The 14,012-nt window shown below is 45.3% G+C and overlaps 1 protein-coding gene and 1 long non-coding RNA gene across 3 annotated transcripts in view; one reads left to right on the forward strand and one right to left on the reverse strand.

Annotated features, from left to right (window-relative positions):
- The window catches only part of LOC310678534, a 241,139-nt gene that overhangs the window by 222,684 nt on the left and 4,443 nt on the right, over positions 1 to 14,012 (reverse strand). The gene's annotated exons all lie outside the window — the stretch shown is intronic.
- Positions 1,739 to 14,012, forward strand: part of WDR49 (WD repeat domain 49) — a 93,546-nt gene continuing 81,272 nt past the window's right edge. The window contains exons 1-2 of one of the 2 annotated variants that reach the window (XM_083441989.1): positions 1,739 to 1,898; positions 3,436 to 3,905. In XM_083441989.1, the coding sequence (XP_083298115.1) occupies positions 3,783 to 3,905 (123 nt within the window). In that variant the 5' untranslated portion in view covers positions 1,739 to 1,898; positions 3,436 to 3,782. Of the gene's footprint in view, positions 1,899 to 2,491; positions 3,906 to 14,012 lie in introns of those variants that run through there. The other variant, XM_083441988.1, reaches the window with a different exon arrangement.

The raw sequence follows: 14,012 nt of genomic DNA on the forward strand, positions 1-14,012 counted from the left end.
GCTCTGCTCCATTTGCTATGCACACAGCTCTTTCACGCTGGAACTCGTGGGGAAAGCCCTTGCCTCTTCTGGACCGCACAAAGATTTCCCAAAGTAGTTGACAGAAAAGAATATGAAACATTTAGTAAAATACATACAAGGCCACAACATATGCAGAACTGCAGAATATCAAAAGGGTATTGTGGATAATTAAAACTGATCTTCATTCAGCCCAAGTGGCTGTTAAGTCTTGGTTGAACAAGAGAGTTAAAACTCCACAATACAATTCACTCTGATGGTTGTTCTTGTCAGTTGCTAGTATAAAAGCTCCATAAAGTGCAAGCAATTTGGACCTTGGTGTCTACCCTTGGTTTTGTTAAAGAATTGACATTTGTGCCTTTATGACATTTTCAGTAGGCATGTTTGGTGGGGGGCGGCCTTGATGACCTGTAGTCGGGTTTGAGGTGTGAAGCAGCTGATTGATCTGCCACAACATGGGAAAGGATGGTTGGACTTGCCATCACATTTCTTTCTTTTTGCTGGAGATCAGGTAACAAACCAGTGTGTGCATGGGACCCACATTCAGATGTTAGATCAGGGCCCAGCAGGAGTTTTTCCTTGTGCCTGCTCAGTCCTTTGTTCTCTTGTATCTCTGCTTTTGATTGAAGTTCGATCTGCTGATTTGGAAGTAATATTTTCTTGTATTTTGAATAGCAGCTGCGGTTCTATTTGAGAACTAGAAGGGAGCTCCTGTCCAGGTTTGTTTCTACCCTGCTTTCTGAGATGGAGGTGTTAGCCCTTAGTTTGTAGGGTGGGGACTAGGAGTAGAGGAAAAAAATCAATCCAGTATTCACTTAAAGCTGAATCTTACCAGTTTGCAAAACTACATAAATTGATACACAGCTATCCTTCAAAATCTGCACTTATCTGAATTTTGTGACGCAGTTCTCTAGACGATATACGAAAATGCATATATTGGGGGAAAGTGTGCATAAAAGTGAAGGTATTGGTGAAAATTAACATACAAAAACATATTGCATCAGGGAAAATGCTTGCAAAAAATGTGTACGTGAGTCAAAGCTGCATATAAAAAGTTATCTGGAGAAGTTTGCACTAAAATGCTGATGGACCTTGATGAGGTTTGTTTTTAAATCACAAAATGCCGAAAAATTGGGATAACTGAATTTAAGCCTTGAAAAAATGAGAAATGGAGAGCCAAATTTTTCCAGATCCTTTTATCCCTAGGATAAGTGTGCAGGCTTTCCTCCCAGAAGGTCCAAGATTCAATCCCAGAGCTCACCAGTAAAAAAAGGTTCAGGTAGCAGATGATGTGAAGGATCTCTGCCTTGAGAACCTGGAAATCTGCTGTTGCTGCTGCCAACACTATTAGTAAAACACCAATAAAATGAAACACTATTAGGCTAGAAGAGGAAATGGTAGCTCCCTATGTACGGAACAGCAGCAAACTTCAGTAAAAGAAATTTTAAAGAAGAAATTGATTGTATGGGTTTTGGTTTCATGGGGATATAGCCCAGTAGCAGCCTCTCTATGTAAAGCTTTGACTTGCATTTTTGTTTTGTGAACATCTACAAAGCCTTGGATTACTCTCAGCAGCAGGACAGAAATTGATCACAGCTCTAGAGGCGGCAGAAAAGGGATTAGCCTTTAAAGGTAGTTTTTAGGCCTGGTGACAGCGATGAAAGGGGCCTGTGATTTTAGTATAATTTGGAGTATCTGATGCATTGTGTAGGATAAGATCAAAGCATTCCTGTTTAAGGGGGACATAGCCATCAGAAAGAGCTGCATTGTCAATCCTTTCTCAATGCCCAAGCTTGGCTATGTTTGCTGCACAGCAGAATAATCTTGCAGCACCTGGAAGTGGAACAGCGGAGTGCCAACTGACTAGCAGATAGAGGCAAGTCTACAAAAATGTTTTCTTTTTTTAAAAAAATCCCATTCTTCCAACTATCACCCCAGAAGTCTTCAGTCTGGTGCTGAATCCTATGTTCAGCCAGGTGCTGGGACTGATAAAATTCAGTGGTCATCAAGCTTGTGACAATAACATCATTGTCCTGCCCTGTGGAACACCCTCCCATCAGATGTCAAGGAAATAGACATCTGAAGGCAGCCCTATTTAGGGAAGTTTTTAATGTTTGGTGTTTGATTGTGTTTTTAATATTCTGTTGGGAGCCACCCAGAGTGGCTGGGGAAATTCAGTCATATGGGCGGCATACAAATAATAACATTATTGTTATTATTTATTAAGGCTTGCAAACAGATGGAAGGCATTCTGTAGTAGTTGGGGCTGGCCATGTGAAACCCTAATCAGTCTTCAGCCATGTCAGTTAGGAGCAGTGGAGGATTAGATGCAGTCCCCTAGCCTCTGCCTATTTCTCTTTCTCTCTCTTTCCTACCAAGCTCAGAAATAGGTTAAAGACTAAGGGATGTGGCTCTCTGGAGGTTGCTAGGCTCTAGCTCCCATCAGCCCCAACATGGCTAGTGGTCAGAGATGATGGGAGTTCTGGTCCAGCATCCTCTGAAGGGGACATCCAGTGGTTCATGTGAGTTTCCTAATGGATGTACCGTATATGAATAAGCCCCAAAGAAGCCAAACTGTTGCTCAGAAGACTCACCATATGTGAGATTTTTTGGGTGGTTGGGTGGAAGGAGACTGCACATGGCGGCTACAATTTACTATAGTAGTAATCTCCACCTCTCCTGGCCTTCCATCTCCTTTTGTTTCTGTGTAACGCAAACCAGACCAAATACAATATAGGAGCTACTGAGTCATATTCCACTCTGCAAACAGACTACAGGTGGACTAAAATATGGATGGAAAACCTATAGACCTCCCAAGTATGCTGGACTTCAACCATCCCTGACTATTGACCATGTTGGCTGGGAGTGATGAGAGCTGGGACAGCTGGAGGTTCTTCACCTCTGGTCTAAAATTAGTAGTAATTGTGTTACTGCCAGGATTCCGCTCAGTGCTCTATAACAACCATGCCTATCAGCAGCTCATGAGGGTTGCACAAGCACTATGCCTGTCTGTGTGCATGCACCTGTTCAGAATTCAAGGCCCTTTGCTCTTCTGAACGGCTTCCAAGTCTTTAAATCAAATAGGTGGGCTTCCTTTCCCAGCTTGCTGCAACAGATCCTTCCTAGCTAAGCAATTTCTCCCACTAATTGGGAGGGGTGGAAAGGGCAGTTAGCTAGTGTTGTGCAAGGTTGCTAAGGAACGCTTGCAAACTCAAGGAAACTCAGCTACTCGAAGCAGTCCTGCGAAATGCCTATAGCCTCCACTCTGCACTCAAGAGAAAGGAGTGCTGGAGCTAATCAAGTGTGGTTGGGAAAGATAATGGGATTTTAATCTGAATAAATAGCACATTAATAGCAAACAAGGTAAGCAAAATGGATTTTCTCCAGGTGAACAGCTTCTGTTACATTTCCAGGAAGAAACTGTAAAAGGTTATAAATTTGCTGGGATGGATTCTATTTACCGTCGGAGAAAGCCACTTACGTTTTCCTGGCTCGCATACAGCATTCCAGAGCTCACATGCAACCTGTGAGAAATAAAAACGAGAGCACTGTGATCGAAGTCCATGTTTTGTCCTTTTGGTTCTTGTCCATCCAAACCCTTTTTGACATTCCAGAGACGGCTTGCTCACCACAAATTATTCTGGAGGAAATTAAATTCTGAAAGGACATAAAAGCCGAGCAAAGAACCACCTTTGGAGATGTATTGATTGAGATAAAAGCAAATTAAGCACGAGCACCACATTTCCTGGGTCAAAAAAGAAGCCATGGCTGCTACTGGGAAGCAGCTGCTTAACCTGGCTGAAGATTCTGTGAGAGAGAAAAGTACAGAACGACTTGAAAACAGGCTGACTATTCATGATTTTATGAGGATGCAGGAGTTTTTTAAGGTAAGTTCTCAAGTGACCTGAAGGGCTTTAGGGTTGTTAAGAAAGATCACCTTTCCTATCATCAGTGAGGTAGAAAACAAAGGGGTGGAAAGAGATATCAGAGCAAGGAGAACCTATTGGGTTGGGCAACATGTTTCTTCCCAAGACACACATCCCTTTGTGGACAAACCTCTGGGGACTACCTGGGGCAAGGATGGAGGCATAGTGGGCAGAGCAATCCACAGGAGACTGGTTTCTATATACACTCATACATACTCCTCTCTATTCTCCATCCAGAGGAGTCAGAAGTATTAGCAAAAATGCAAGGACACATACCCGCCATGCAAAAGAGAATGCAATGAAGGTCTGGGAAGAGGGGTATGGCTGGAGAGGGTATAGCCCAGGCATAGGCAAACTCGGCCCCTCCAGATGTTTTGGGACTACAACTCCCATCATCCCTGACCACTGGTCCTGTTAACTAGGGACGATGGGAGTTGTAGTCCCAAAACATCTGGAGGGCCGAGTTTGCCTATGCCTAGTATAGCCTTTAGGGGTGTCCCTCAGGCCAGATAGAGAGGCCTGGAGGGCTGTATTAAGCCCCAAGGCTTGTGGGTCCACACTTCTGACCTGGAGCGATCACGACAGACTTGCATGTTTTTGCATTATTTGCTGCACATGGAGAATGCCATGATTCGATTGGGAGATGCCCTGTAATTGCATTACTCTTCAAGTGGTGGTTCCGGAGATGCAAGCGGGACCCTGTAGGGAGACTGATCCAATGCCAAGAAGGGCAGACCTCCTGTGCTTCTGATAGATGCAAAAACCAGAAATCTACTAATACATTGTGATCATAGGTTTGTTTCAAAAGCAAGACATACTTTGAGCCAGGGCTTGCCACGTTGTAGACCCTGAACCTATTTTCAGTGGCGAGGCTCAGCTCTAGAAATGGGCATATAATACTGATAAACCACCTTGAACATAGGCAGAGTGCTATCTCTCCAACACTTAGTGATATCAGAAGGCTTCCATCTGGGATTAAAAGGGAGGGGGGGAAACCGCCCTCCCGGTGCCCACTCCTCAGGGTCCAGCCCGTCCCTGACAGTTGGCACGTTTTAGCTCAGGAGGCCTGTTTCTTTTCAAAAGTGTAATTAGAGAGGAGTCTGGAAAGGAAATGGCGGTGTTGTATTTTGTAATCTATAAACACACACAGGCGAAGCCCAGTGACAGCCTGTATGAAAATAAATGGTTGCTTTCGATTGTACCTCGCACACAAAAAAGGGGGGAAAAATACGGCATGGATCTATTTTCAAAGGTTGCAAAAGCCAGAGGAGCAGAACAGCCTGGAACAAAAGCAGAAACAACCCCAAAACCTGAAATATGCCCCTGAGCTAGCGCTGTAGCCTCGTGTGGGATGGCAGGTTAACGAACAGAGTGAGAGCATCAGTCTCAGAGTGGAGCTGGTCCAGCTGCTCTGAATTGTTAGGCCCAGAAGGCCCACAGGTGCCATTTGCTCTCAAACTATCCTCAGAGGAAGCTTTTACAGCCCGTGGAATTAAAAGGCAGTGATGCTGTTGTTCTGCCGTCACTCAGTAATGGGTCTCTGAGCAGTCCAAGTGCAAGTGATGGGATTATGCTTTTTCGCTGGCTTTGCCTCGTCTGATTCTGGCAACCGGCTCAAAGGATAAAATGTTGGCTCGGCCTGTAAAACAGAAGGGGGAGGGATGCATAGGGCTGCATTTACTTAGAGGTTGCATCCTGGTGGAGCACCCCATTCTCTCTCTCTCTCTCTCTGACTCTATTTTCTCACTTTCGTCTATCCTTTACTACCAGTTTCTCCTCCTTTCCACCTGTATGAAATTAAGGTTGCATTCATGTGGCCGTTTACACCACTTCCCTGATGTTTCTGTTAATTTCCTCACAATATCTGAGTTTTCATACAACAGAAAAGCCACTTCCAGGAAAATGATGGAACTTAGCACGTGTTTAGCCCTCATTTCCATGTTATTTGATTCCAGCAGACTCCTTAACCTGGAAAACTGTGTGAGTAAAGTGACAAAAAGTGGGGTGCAATACTGGCTTTCACGGCGGAACAAAATAATAATAATAATTTATTACTTATACCCCAGCCGCTCTGGGCAGCTTCCAAGAGAATATTAGAAAAATAGCGAAACATCAGATGTTAAAAACTTCCCAATACAGGGCTGTGTGGCCTTTGCCTCCTAGTTGGGTCATAAGGAAAGGGTTAAATGAGTGTGATGTAATTGGCCAGAGAGAAACTGATAGGAGGAGTTAGAGTTAGAGCCGGTGTTGTGTGGAAGTCAGTTGAGAGTTGGGAGTTGAAGAAGGAAGAGGGAGGATAAGTCTGTGGGTTGGTCGAGTTGTGTTGTGAGGGAGTGAGAGGAATTGCTAGGTGGAGACAGATAGTTGGAATAATCAGTTTGAAGTTGTTAGGGACGTATAGGACAGTAAAGGAACTAAGATTAAGAAACTGACAAGAAAAATTAACTGAAACCTTAAACTTGTTCATGCTTATAAAAATAAACTTGATTCTTTGTTAATGTTAACAACTGTCTGGACTCCGTGTGTACCCAAGAGAAACGGGTTGGTGGCAGTGAAGAGGCAATCACAGTGGTGGCACAGGGATCAATAGACCGTCAAACGTCCGGGGACCCTGTGTGATTGCCACAGGCTGCCTACACAGAAGGGGTGCAGTAATAGTGCCATTGTCCTATGACATTGGTTGATGAATGAAATTTAGCACAACGTGTCAATATACTGGTCCAAAAGCCACAGTCCCATAATACAACAAGTTCTGCAGTGTGAAAGAAATGTTATAAAGCAGAACAGAAGCACTATTATAATCAGGAAAACCAACACAGTATCCCCCAAATCCGAATGTAGTCTAGGCTGAGGGGTTGCAGGTTGCCCACAAAAACTCTGGTTTGGTGACACCTGACTTTTCAGTAACGCTGCCTCCTGGGGACCTTTCAGCCAACAGTTTCTGATTTCCTGCTCTTTGTGTGCTTTCCTTGATCCTGCCTGTGAAGTGGAAAGGGAACAAGCAAACTGTTGTCGAAGATGCTTACGTTTCTGAGGAAAATAGTATTATTCATTAAAAGAATAAAATGGGAAAGCTGCATGTGCATAATCTGAACAAAGCCAGTCATTGGTGTCACAATAATTTTGCGACTCTAACCGAGAAAGCTGCGTGAGGTACTAGGCAGAAAACTGCTTACCAGTAGGGATGTTGCTAACATCTTTAATTATCTGTTTTGGGGGTGTGAATTTGGTCTGGGATGTGAATTTGGATGTCTTTCCAACTGAACATCATTTCTTAAGAAGTTCTTCTCCAACTGAGAATTTGTTAATTGGTGAGTTTTCAGTTGCTCCTCAAAATATTGTCTTTGTTTTTTTGGCCCAAGTCCTTGACACTAATCACAACTAAGATGGACTAGTGCTGTGCCAAAGCCCGTAGAAACTTTTAAAGCCTTCTCCCTACAGATATAGAAAGAAGAGAACTGAAGGCTTCTGGAGGCAACTTAGGTCCTCAAGTGCAGAGAGAGAAGCAGTGAGATAGTTGTTGTTGTTTAGTCGTTCAGTCGTGTCCGACTCTTCGTGACCCCATGGACCAGAGCACGCCAGGCACTCCTGTCTTCAGTGAGATAGTAGAGACGGAATTTAAGTAAGAGAACATGATCAGACTACCCAAATCTGGGATATTGCAGGAAAAGAAGCTCCGTATCTTGAAAGTGGAGCCAGCTCAAAGGGAAGAGCCACATGGAATGGAAGTCAACAAAGACCAATGTTAACATACATACCTGGAACAGTTCCCAGGAATCTTTGAGAGAATCCATGACTAACAAGAGTGGCATAAGTGTGTTTTAAATGTCAATGTCACCATAGGAAGCTGCCTTATAGTGAGTGAGATTGTTGGCCCATTTAGCTGAGTATATCAGATATGTGGAATTTGTGGCTTTCCATACATGGCTTGACTCCAACTCCTGTCAAACCCAGCCAGCTTGGCCAATGGTCACAGTTGATGGCAGGCAATATCTGGAAGACTACAGGTTCCCAACCTCAGATCTACACTCAGTGTTGGTTCCTCTCCAGGGTTTCCAGACGGGTTTCCTCCAGACCTACCTGGAAGATGCCAGGGATTGAGTTTGGGCCATTTTGCACGCAAAGCATGGGCCTTACCACCCGGCTACACCCCTCCCAGAACATGTCTCTCCCATGTCGGTTTCTGTAGCCACAGCAGCTGCTGCAACCTTCCAAGAGTTTGACTTCACCCCCAAAGGCACACTCCTCCATTGTCAACCAGTCACGGCCCTTCCAGAATAATACTTCATAGCGAGGCAGAATATCTCAGTGAGCTCAAGGTATGAAAAGCAAATGACTACGGCTAGTTTATTAGCAAAAGTTCTGCAATGTCAGGCAATGCATGTACCCACGAGCATCAACGCAGGCAGAGACATGCACCCTGACTCTTCCATGGGTTCTTGTTCCGTTCCTTGCTATTCTACCAGCACAAGTCAGTTCTCTCGGAATGGGTGCTGACGGGTTAGGGACTGTGTGCCGGGAGGAGATGCGTACGTCCTTTGATCTGGCCTTGTCTGCTGCTGTAGTGTAGAAGAAGTACAATTTCAAGACCTCCTGCACTAACCTCCACCTCTGTAAGAGAGAGGAGAAGCAGCAAAAGCTTGACAGGCCAAGCTTTTGATCTCTAATTACTGTAGCATGTCAGGCCTGTGGTTTAAATTGGGTCTAATTGAGGTGATTGCGATTACAATAGCTTGCCTTCCACGAGCTGCCCTTTTCCCCTCTGCCAGCCGTTCTGCTAATGGGAGCTGACGCCATCCATATATAGCGGACTGTATCTTGGCAGGAAATGAGAGGAACGTGGCTTGCATCTCTTTTTTGAGCAAGACATGGAGGGGGAGCAGGCGATTTGACGAGGTGACGGACCCTTTCCACGGTCGGCTTCGTTTTGGAGCTGCATGCACCGCTTTGATTTTGCAAAGAGAAGGATCTTCCGTTGGACAAACGAAAAGGAGAGGTCTCGTTTCTGAGCTTCAACGGAGCAAGCGACTTGTCGTTTCCTCACTGACAGATCACTTTCAGATCACCTGCAGGGCTCTTGCTCAATCGTTTATGCGATCGCCGGCTTTTCCACGGGAAAAGAATTGGCAGGCGGTGGGAGCAGGGGGTTTCCTTAACATGAAATGATGAAAACCTCAGATCTGCCAGTGGGTACACAAAGCTGCTTATTGGGGAGTGCCGCCAGCTGTCGGCAGCAGAAATCAGGGTTGCCAACTGATTATTTCTCCATCTCGCAACAGTGGCATAACAAGCATAGTATCAACCCTTTCCCTATGCAGCGACGGGGAACTTCAGGTGCCACATTTCTGATTGGTGGGCAGGTGTTAACGAAGTACAGTGGTACCTCAGGTTACATATGCTTCAGGATGAGAACAGAAATCGTGCTCCGGCAGCGCGGCAGCAGCGGGAGGCCCCATTAGCTAAAGTGGTACCTCAGGTTAAGAACAGTTTCAGGTTAAGAACGGACCTCCGGAACGAATTAAGTTCTTAACCCGAGGTACCACTGTATCAGCAGAGAAAAATGTTAGCAACCCTTGGTGCAGTGTTTCCCAAAGTGGGCAATAATGTGTTGGATCAATCCATTAACCTCTGATGAATGATTTAGAACAGGGGTCAGCAAACTTTTTCAGCAGGGGGCCAGTCCCCTGTCCCTCAGACTTTGTGGGGGGCCAGACTATATCTTGAAAAAAAAACCAATGAACAAATTCCTATGCCCCACAAATAACCCAGAGATACATTTTAAATAAAAGAACCCATTCTACTCATGTAAAAACACGCTGATTCCCAGACCGTCCACGGGCCAGATTAAGAAGGTGATTGGGCCAGATCCGGCCCCCGAGCCTTAGTTTGCCTACCCATGATTTAGAAGGATTGGGTCTGGCATCACTTTGACTGTGCGTCTGTCCATACACAGCAGAGTTACATCTCAACGCAGCTCCTTCCTTGGAAGCGTCTTTGGGGTTGAAGGTACACACAGTTGGCAATAAACACTCACGGACGCCATAAGGATTTAGCCAAGTGTAGAGGTTTACTTGACAGGCATATAAAAGCATATTGGTAGCAAATATATACAGACATTCACCAATGCTGTGGTCAAGGCATGTTTAGAATCCACAACAAGATCCCAAGGCGCTCTCTCTGCTTCTCTCACCACAAGACGCAAGCAAGAGACTCAAAACAAGTTGCAACAAGTTACACAGAACCGTTGTTATCAGTACTTCCTGTCTCACTGCGCATGCCTAAAGAACAGTTTCCAAAGAAAACGTCCTTGCATAGACAAAACAATCTCAGCCTTCTGCTGCTTCTTGAAACTTCTCTGTTCTTCTGTTTCTAGAACAAATGATTCTCTCACACACAGAGAGAATATCCAACTTCCCCTGGGGGGGGGGCGCTGGAATGATCCTGGGGCGGCGTGGGCGACAATAGTAGCCTCGGGTGCAGTTGGGAGGCATTGAATAAAAAAAAGGGAGTGGTGGAAACATAAAGAAAGAGAAGAAAATTACGTACCTTCCAACATTTCTGTGATCAGGGGTGCCAACTTGAAATTTTAAAAATGGGGGGACACTAAGGCCCATCTCCCAAAATCAGTCACATGATGCTGTGCACGCAATTCATTTGAATGGCAATGCCCATCAGTTTTTTTGGGGGGGCTGGCCCCCTCAAATATTTTATTGGTGGGGCAAAGACCTCTTGGGCCCTAGGAGTTGGTTCCTATGTCTCTGATGGAAATTATTGTTGTTTAGTCGTTTAGTCGTGTCCGACTCTTCATGACCCCCTGGACCAGAGCACGCCAGGCACTCCTGTCTTCCACTGCCTCCTGCAGCTTGGTCATACTTATGCTGGTAGCTTCGAGAACCCTGTTCAACCATCTCGTCCTCTCTGATGAAAATAGGGACGTCCTATTCCATCATCATCATCATCATCACCATCATTTTATTATTGCTCCAGCCACTCTGGGTGGCATCCAGCATATATAAAAACATAATAAAACATTAAACATTTTTTAAAAAACACTACCCTATACTGGGCTGCCTTCAGATGTCTTCTAAAGGTTGTGTAGTTACTTATCTCCTTGGCTCGAGGGTTGCATAACTCCAATATTTCTCCAATTAAAATAGGGACGTCCAAAAGAAGTGGGACATTCTGGGATCAAATCAGAAACCAGGGTGACTTCTGTAAATGCGGGACAGTCCCTGGAAAATAGGGACGCTTGGAGGGTCTGGAAATGGCTTACCAGGTGAGATAGCAGGTAAAGTGCTTTGGCATACTGGGGGGAAGAAGGGATAGGCAGCTTTGAGGTCAGCGCAGTGCAAACAGGTGAAAATAAATGCCTCTTTTGCAGGAGAAGAAAACTTTTGAGAAATTGGAGAACAGATTTTTCCACAGAATGTGTTAATTTAAGGTTGCTGCCTGTATGGAAAAAGCTGCTTGGGATCTCCTTCCTGCCTGCTCTGCGTTAGCGTGTCTGCGGTTTGCTTATTCCATCAATTGCTTTATCTGGACAACTGTGAAGTCCCAGCATGCAAACATCTTGAGAATGATCACTCTCAGGCAGACAAATTCGACGACTCCTGAGTGTGATAGACAGTTTCATTGGCAGAATCAAAAGCCCCCACTGTTCAGACGTGGGTGGATGCAAAAGCCGTTCCCTTTCTTGGTGACAGCAGCTGCCGGCAAGGGCAGAAGGGAGGACAGAGAGCAGAATGGTCTCTCAAAAGCTCTGATTTACTGTTGTGTTCAAACAATCCCCGTTTTTATATTTTATTCTTTACTGCTTTTGAAAAACTACAGCTCTTCTTTGTGCATGGAGTTAGACCTTCTCCTGTCCCTCAAAATCACTCAAGACAGTGAAATGTACTTAGCCTGACTACTGTTGCCACCTGTTTTTCCCTGTTTGATGGGCTCTTTAGTCTTTAACAAGTTTTGCAAAATGGCGGAGGGACCTAGAAATTGTTCGTTGGCAAGGAAAAATTAGGTACAAGAGGAGAATTCCTGCATACAATCCTAGAATTGTAGGCTTGGAAGGGACCATGAAAGTCATCTAGATCAACCCCCTGCAATTCAGGAATCTTTTGCCCAACGTGGGGCTCGAACCCAGAACCATGAGATTAAGAGTCCCAAAAATTTGCACTGGGATGATGCTAACTTCTCCTCCGCCCTCTTCTAGCCTCTCTTAGTTTTTGGAGACCAGTGGAGAGCGGAGCTCATCACAGCAGTGGGGGGAGAGACACCTGTGCCACTCATCTCTGCCTCTTGGCCTCCCTAATCTTACTTTCCTGCTTCAGCTTCTGCCTCCGAGTCTGGACTGCTCTCTGGTACAGACTCCCCCTGCTGGCTCCTCAAGGTGATTGTCCCAACCCAGCCGAAAGAGCAGCATTTGTGTGCAGATTCCCTGGACTGGCAGGAGTTGCGGGTCCAGTGTACTGCAGCTGTAATACTAGGAAGCGAGGCTCCAGGACATTTTTCAAAGCAGGAATGGTGGTGTGGTGATCACACAGGGTCCCTGGACGTTTCACCGTCTATTGATCCCTGTGCCACCACTTTATTTCTCGTTGCCACCACCCAGGCCCTACCTGGTACAATACTGAGTCCAGTCAGGGTTAAATTGGAACATAAACTTCTGTTTGTTTATTGCAGTTTAACAAGCGTGTGGTTTCATAAACGGTATCAGTCCATTACAATCATGGGGTGCCTATCCAGACCTATAACTTCCGCTACCTGCTCTCACTCACTAAACCACCTCTCAGATATTTACTTGTCTTCCTAGTTCCTAACTGTTCCTGACTCAGCTTATTTTGCTGCACTAACTCAACCTACCCACAGACTCTATCCTAATTCACTCCCACTCCAACCAACCACCCAGCTCCCCACGAACTCCCCCTTCGTCCCTCCCAGAGCTGGTTTTATAGTCCCTCTGACTCCACCCCCTGGGTTCTGATAGGGTAACCTGTTTAACTATTTCACCTCCAGCACTCTCATATGTTAATGTCACTGGTGGTAGTTTCTGCCGGTGTTTCTAGTGTAATTCACAGACTGGACCCTTCTCCCTCTTGCAAGCAAATGAGGCAGTAACAAGGCTTTCAAGTTTTCCAGTCATTTGTGACATATTAGCACAGAGAGGTATTGCGCTGTGTGCTGCTTCTCTCTCTGCGATGAGTCAGCACAACTATTTGCAGTTTTGGACTCTCATTGGGTGTGTGTCTATGGAGGCAAAGCTCCTGTGCTTGGAAATTTGCCACGACCCCACTGTGTACATCTCCCACCACTCCACTGGGCTACTTGTGCATTTTTGCACAAAACTGTATCTCGATTGGAATCTGCATGTGGTTTGTAGCAATAGATGTGGTCACAATTTCACTCTCTGCCACACTGATACATACTTCAGTACAGTGGTGCCTCGCAAGATGAAAAGAATCCGTTCCGCGGGTCTTTTCATCTTGCGGTTTTTTCGTCTTGCGAAGCAAGCCCATTGACGGAGTAGCGCTATTAGCGATTTAAGGGCTAAAAACGGCTTTTTAAGGGGTGGGGGATTAGCGGTTTTGCTGCTAAAATGCTTTTAGCAGCTTAGCGATTCAGAATAAGGGGTTTTGGAGCGAAACCCCCCCTCCCGAAAATTTTTGTCATTTTTCATCTTGCGAAGCAAGCCCATAGGGAAATTCGTCCTGCGAAGCGCCTCTGCAAACGGAAAACCCTTTCGTCTTGCGGGTTTTCCGTCTTGCGAGGCATTCGTCTTGCGGGGCACCACTGTATTTTGGTTGTCTCAAGAGTAGGCTGCTGTCCCTTGCTTTCAGATAATATGTTTTGCAGGTATCCTTCTTAGTACCCCAGTGAAGTGCAAACAAGCGGTTTTAAATATGAAGCACTTTCCCAGGAGAGAGCTGTCTCATTTACATGTATTGTTAATACCTAAATATATATATGTGGGAGAAGCTATTCTATGTTACCACTGAGATTAGCATTACATTTGTATGGAAATGTGTAATTTGGCAGATGGAATGACCCAAGGGAGACAAAGTATTTTCTGCCTTT

Source organism: Podarcis tiliguerta, assembly GCF_965153285.1.
Source record: "Podarcis tiliguerta genome assembly, chromosome: 5".
NCBI lineage: Eukaryota > Metazoa > Chordata > Lepidosauria > Squamata > Lacertidae > Podarcis > Podarcis tiliguerta.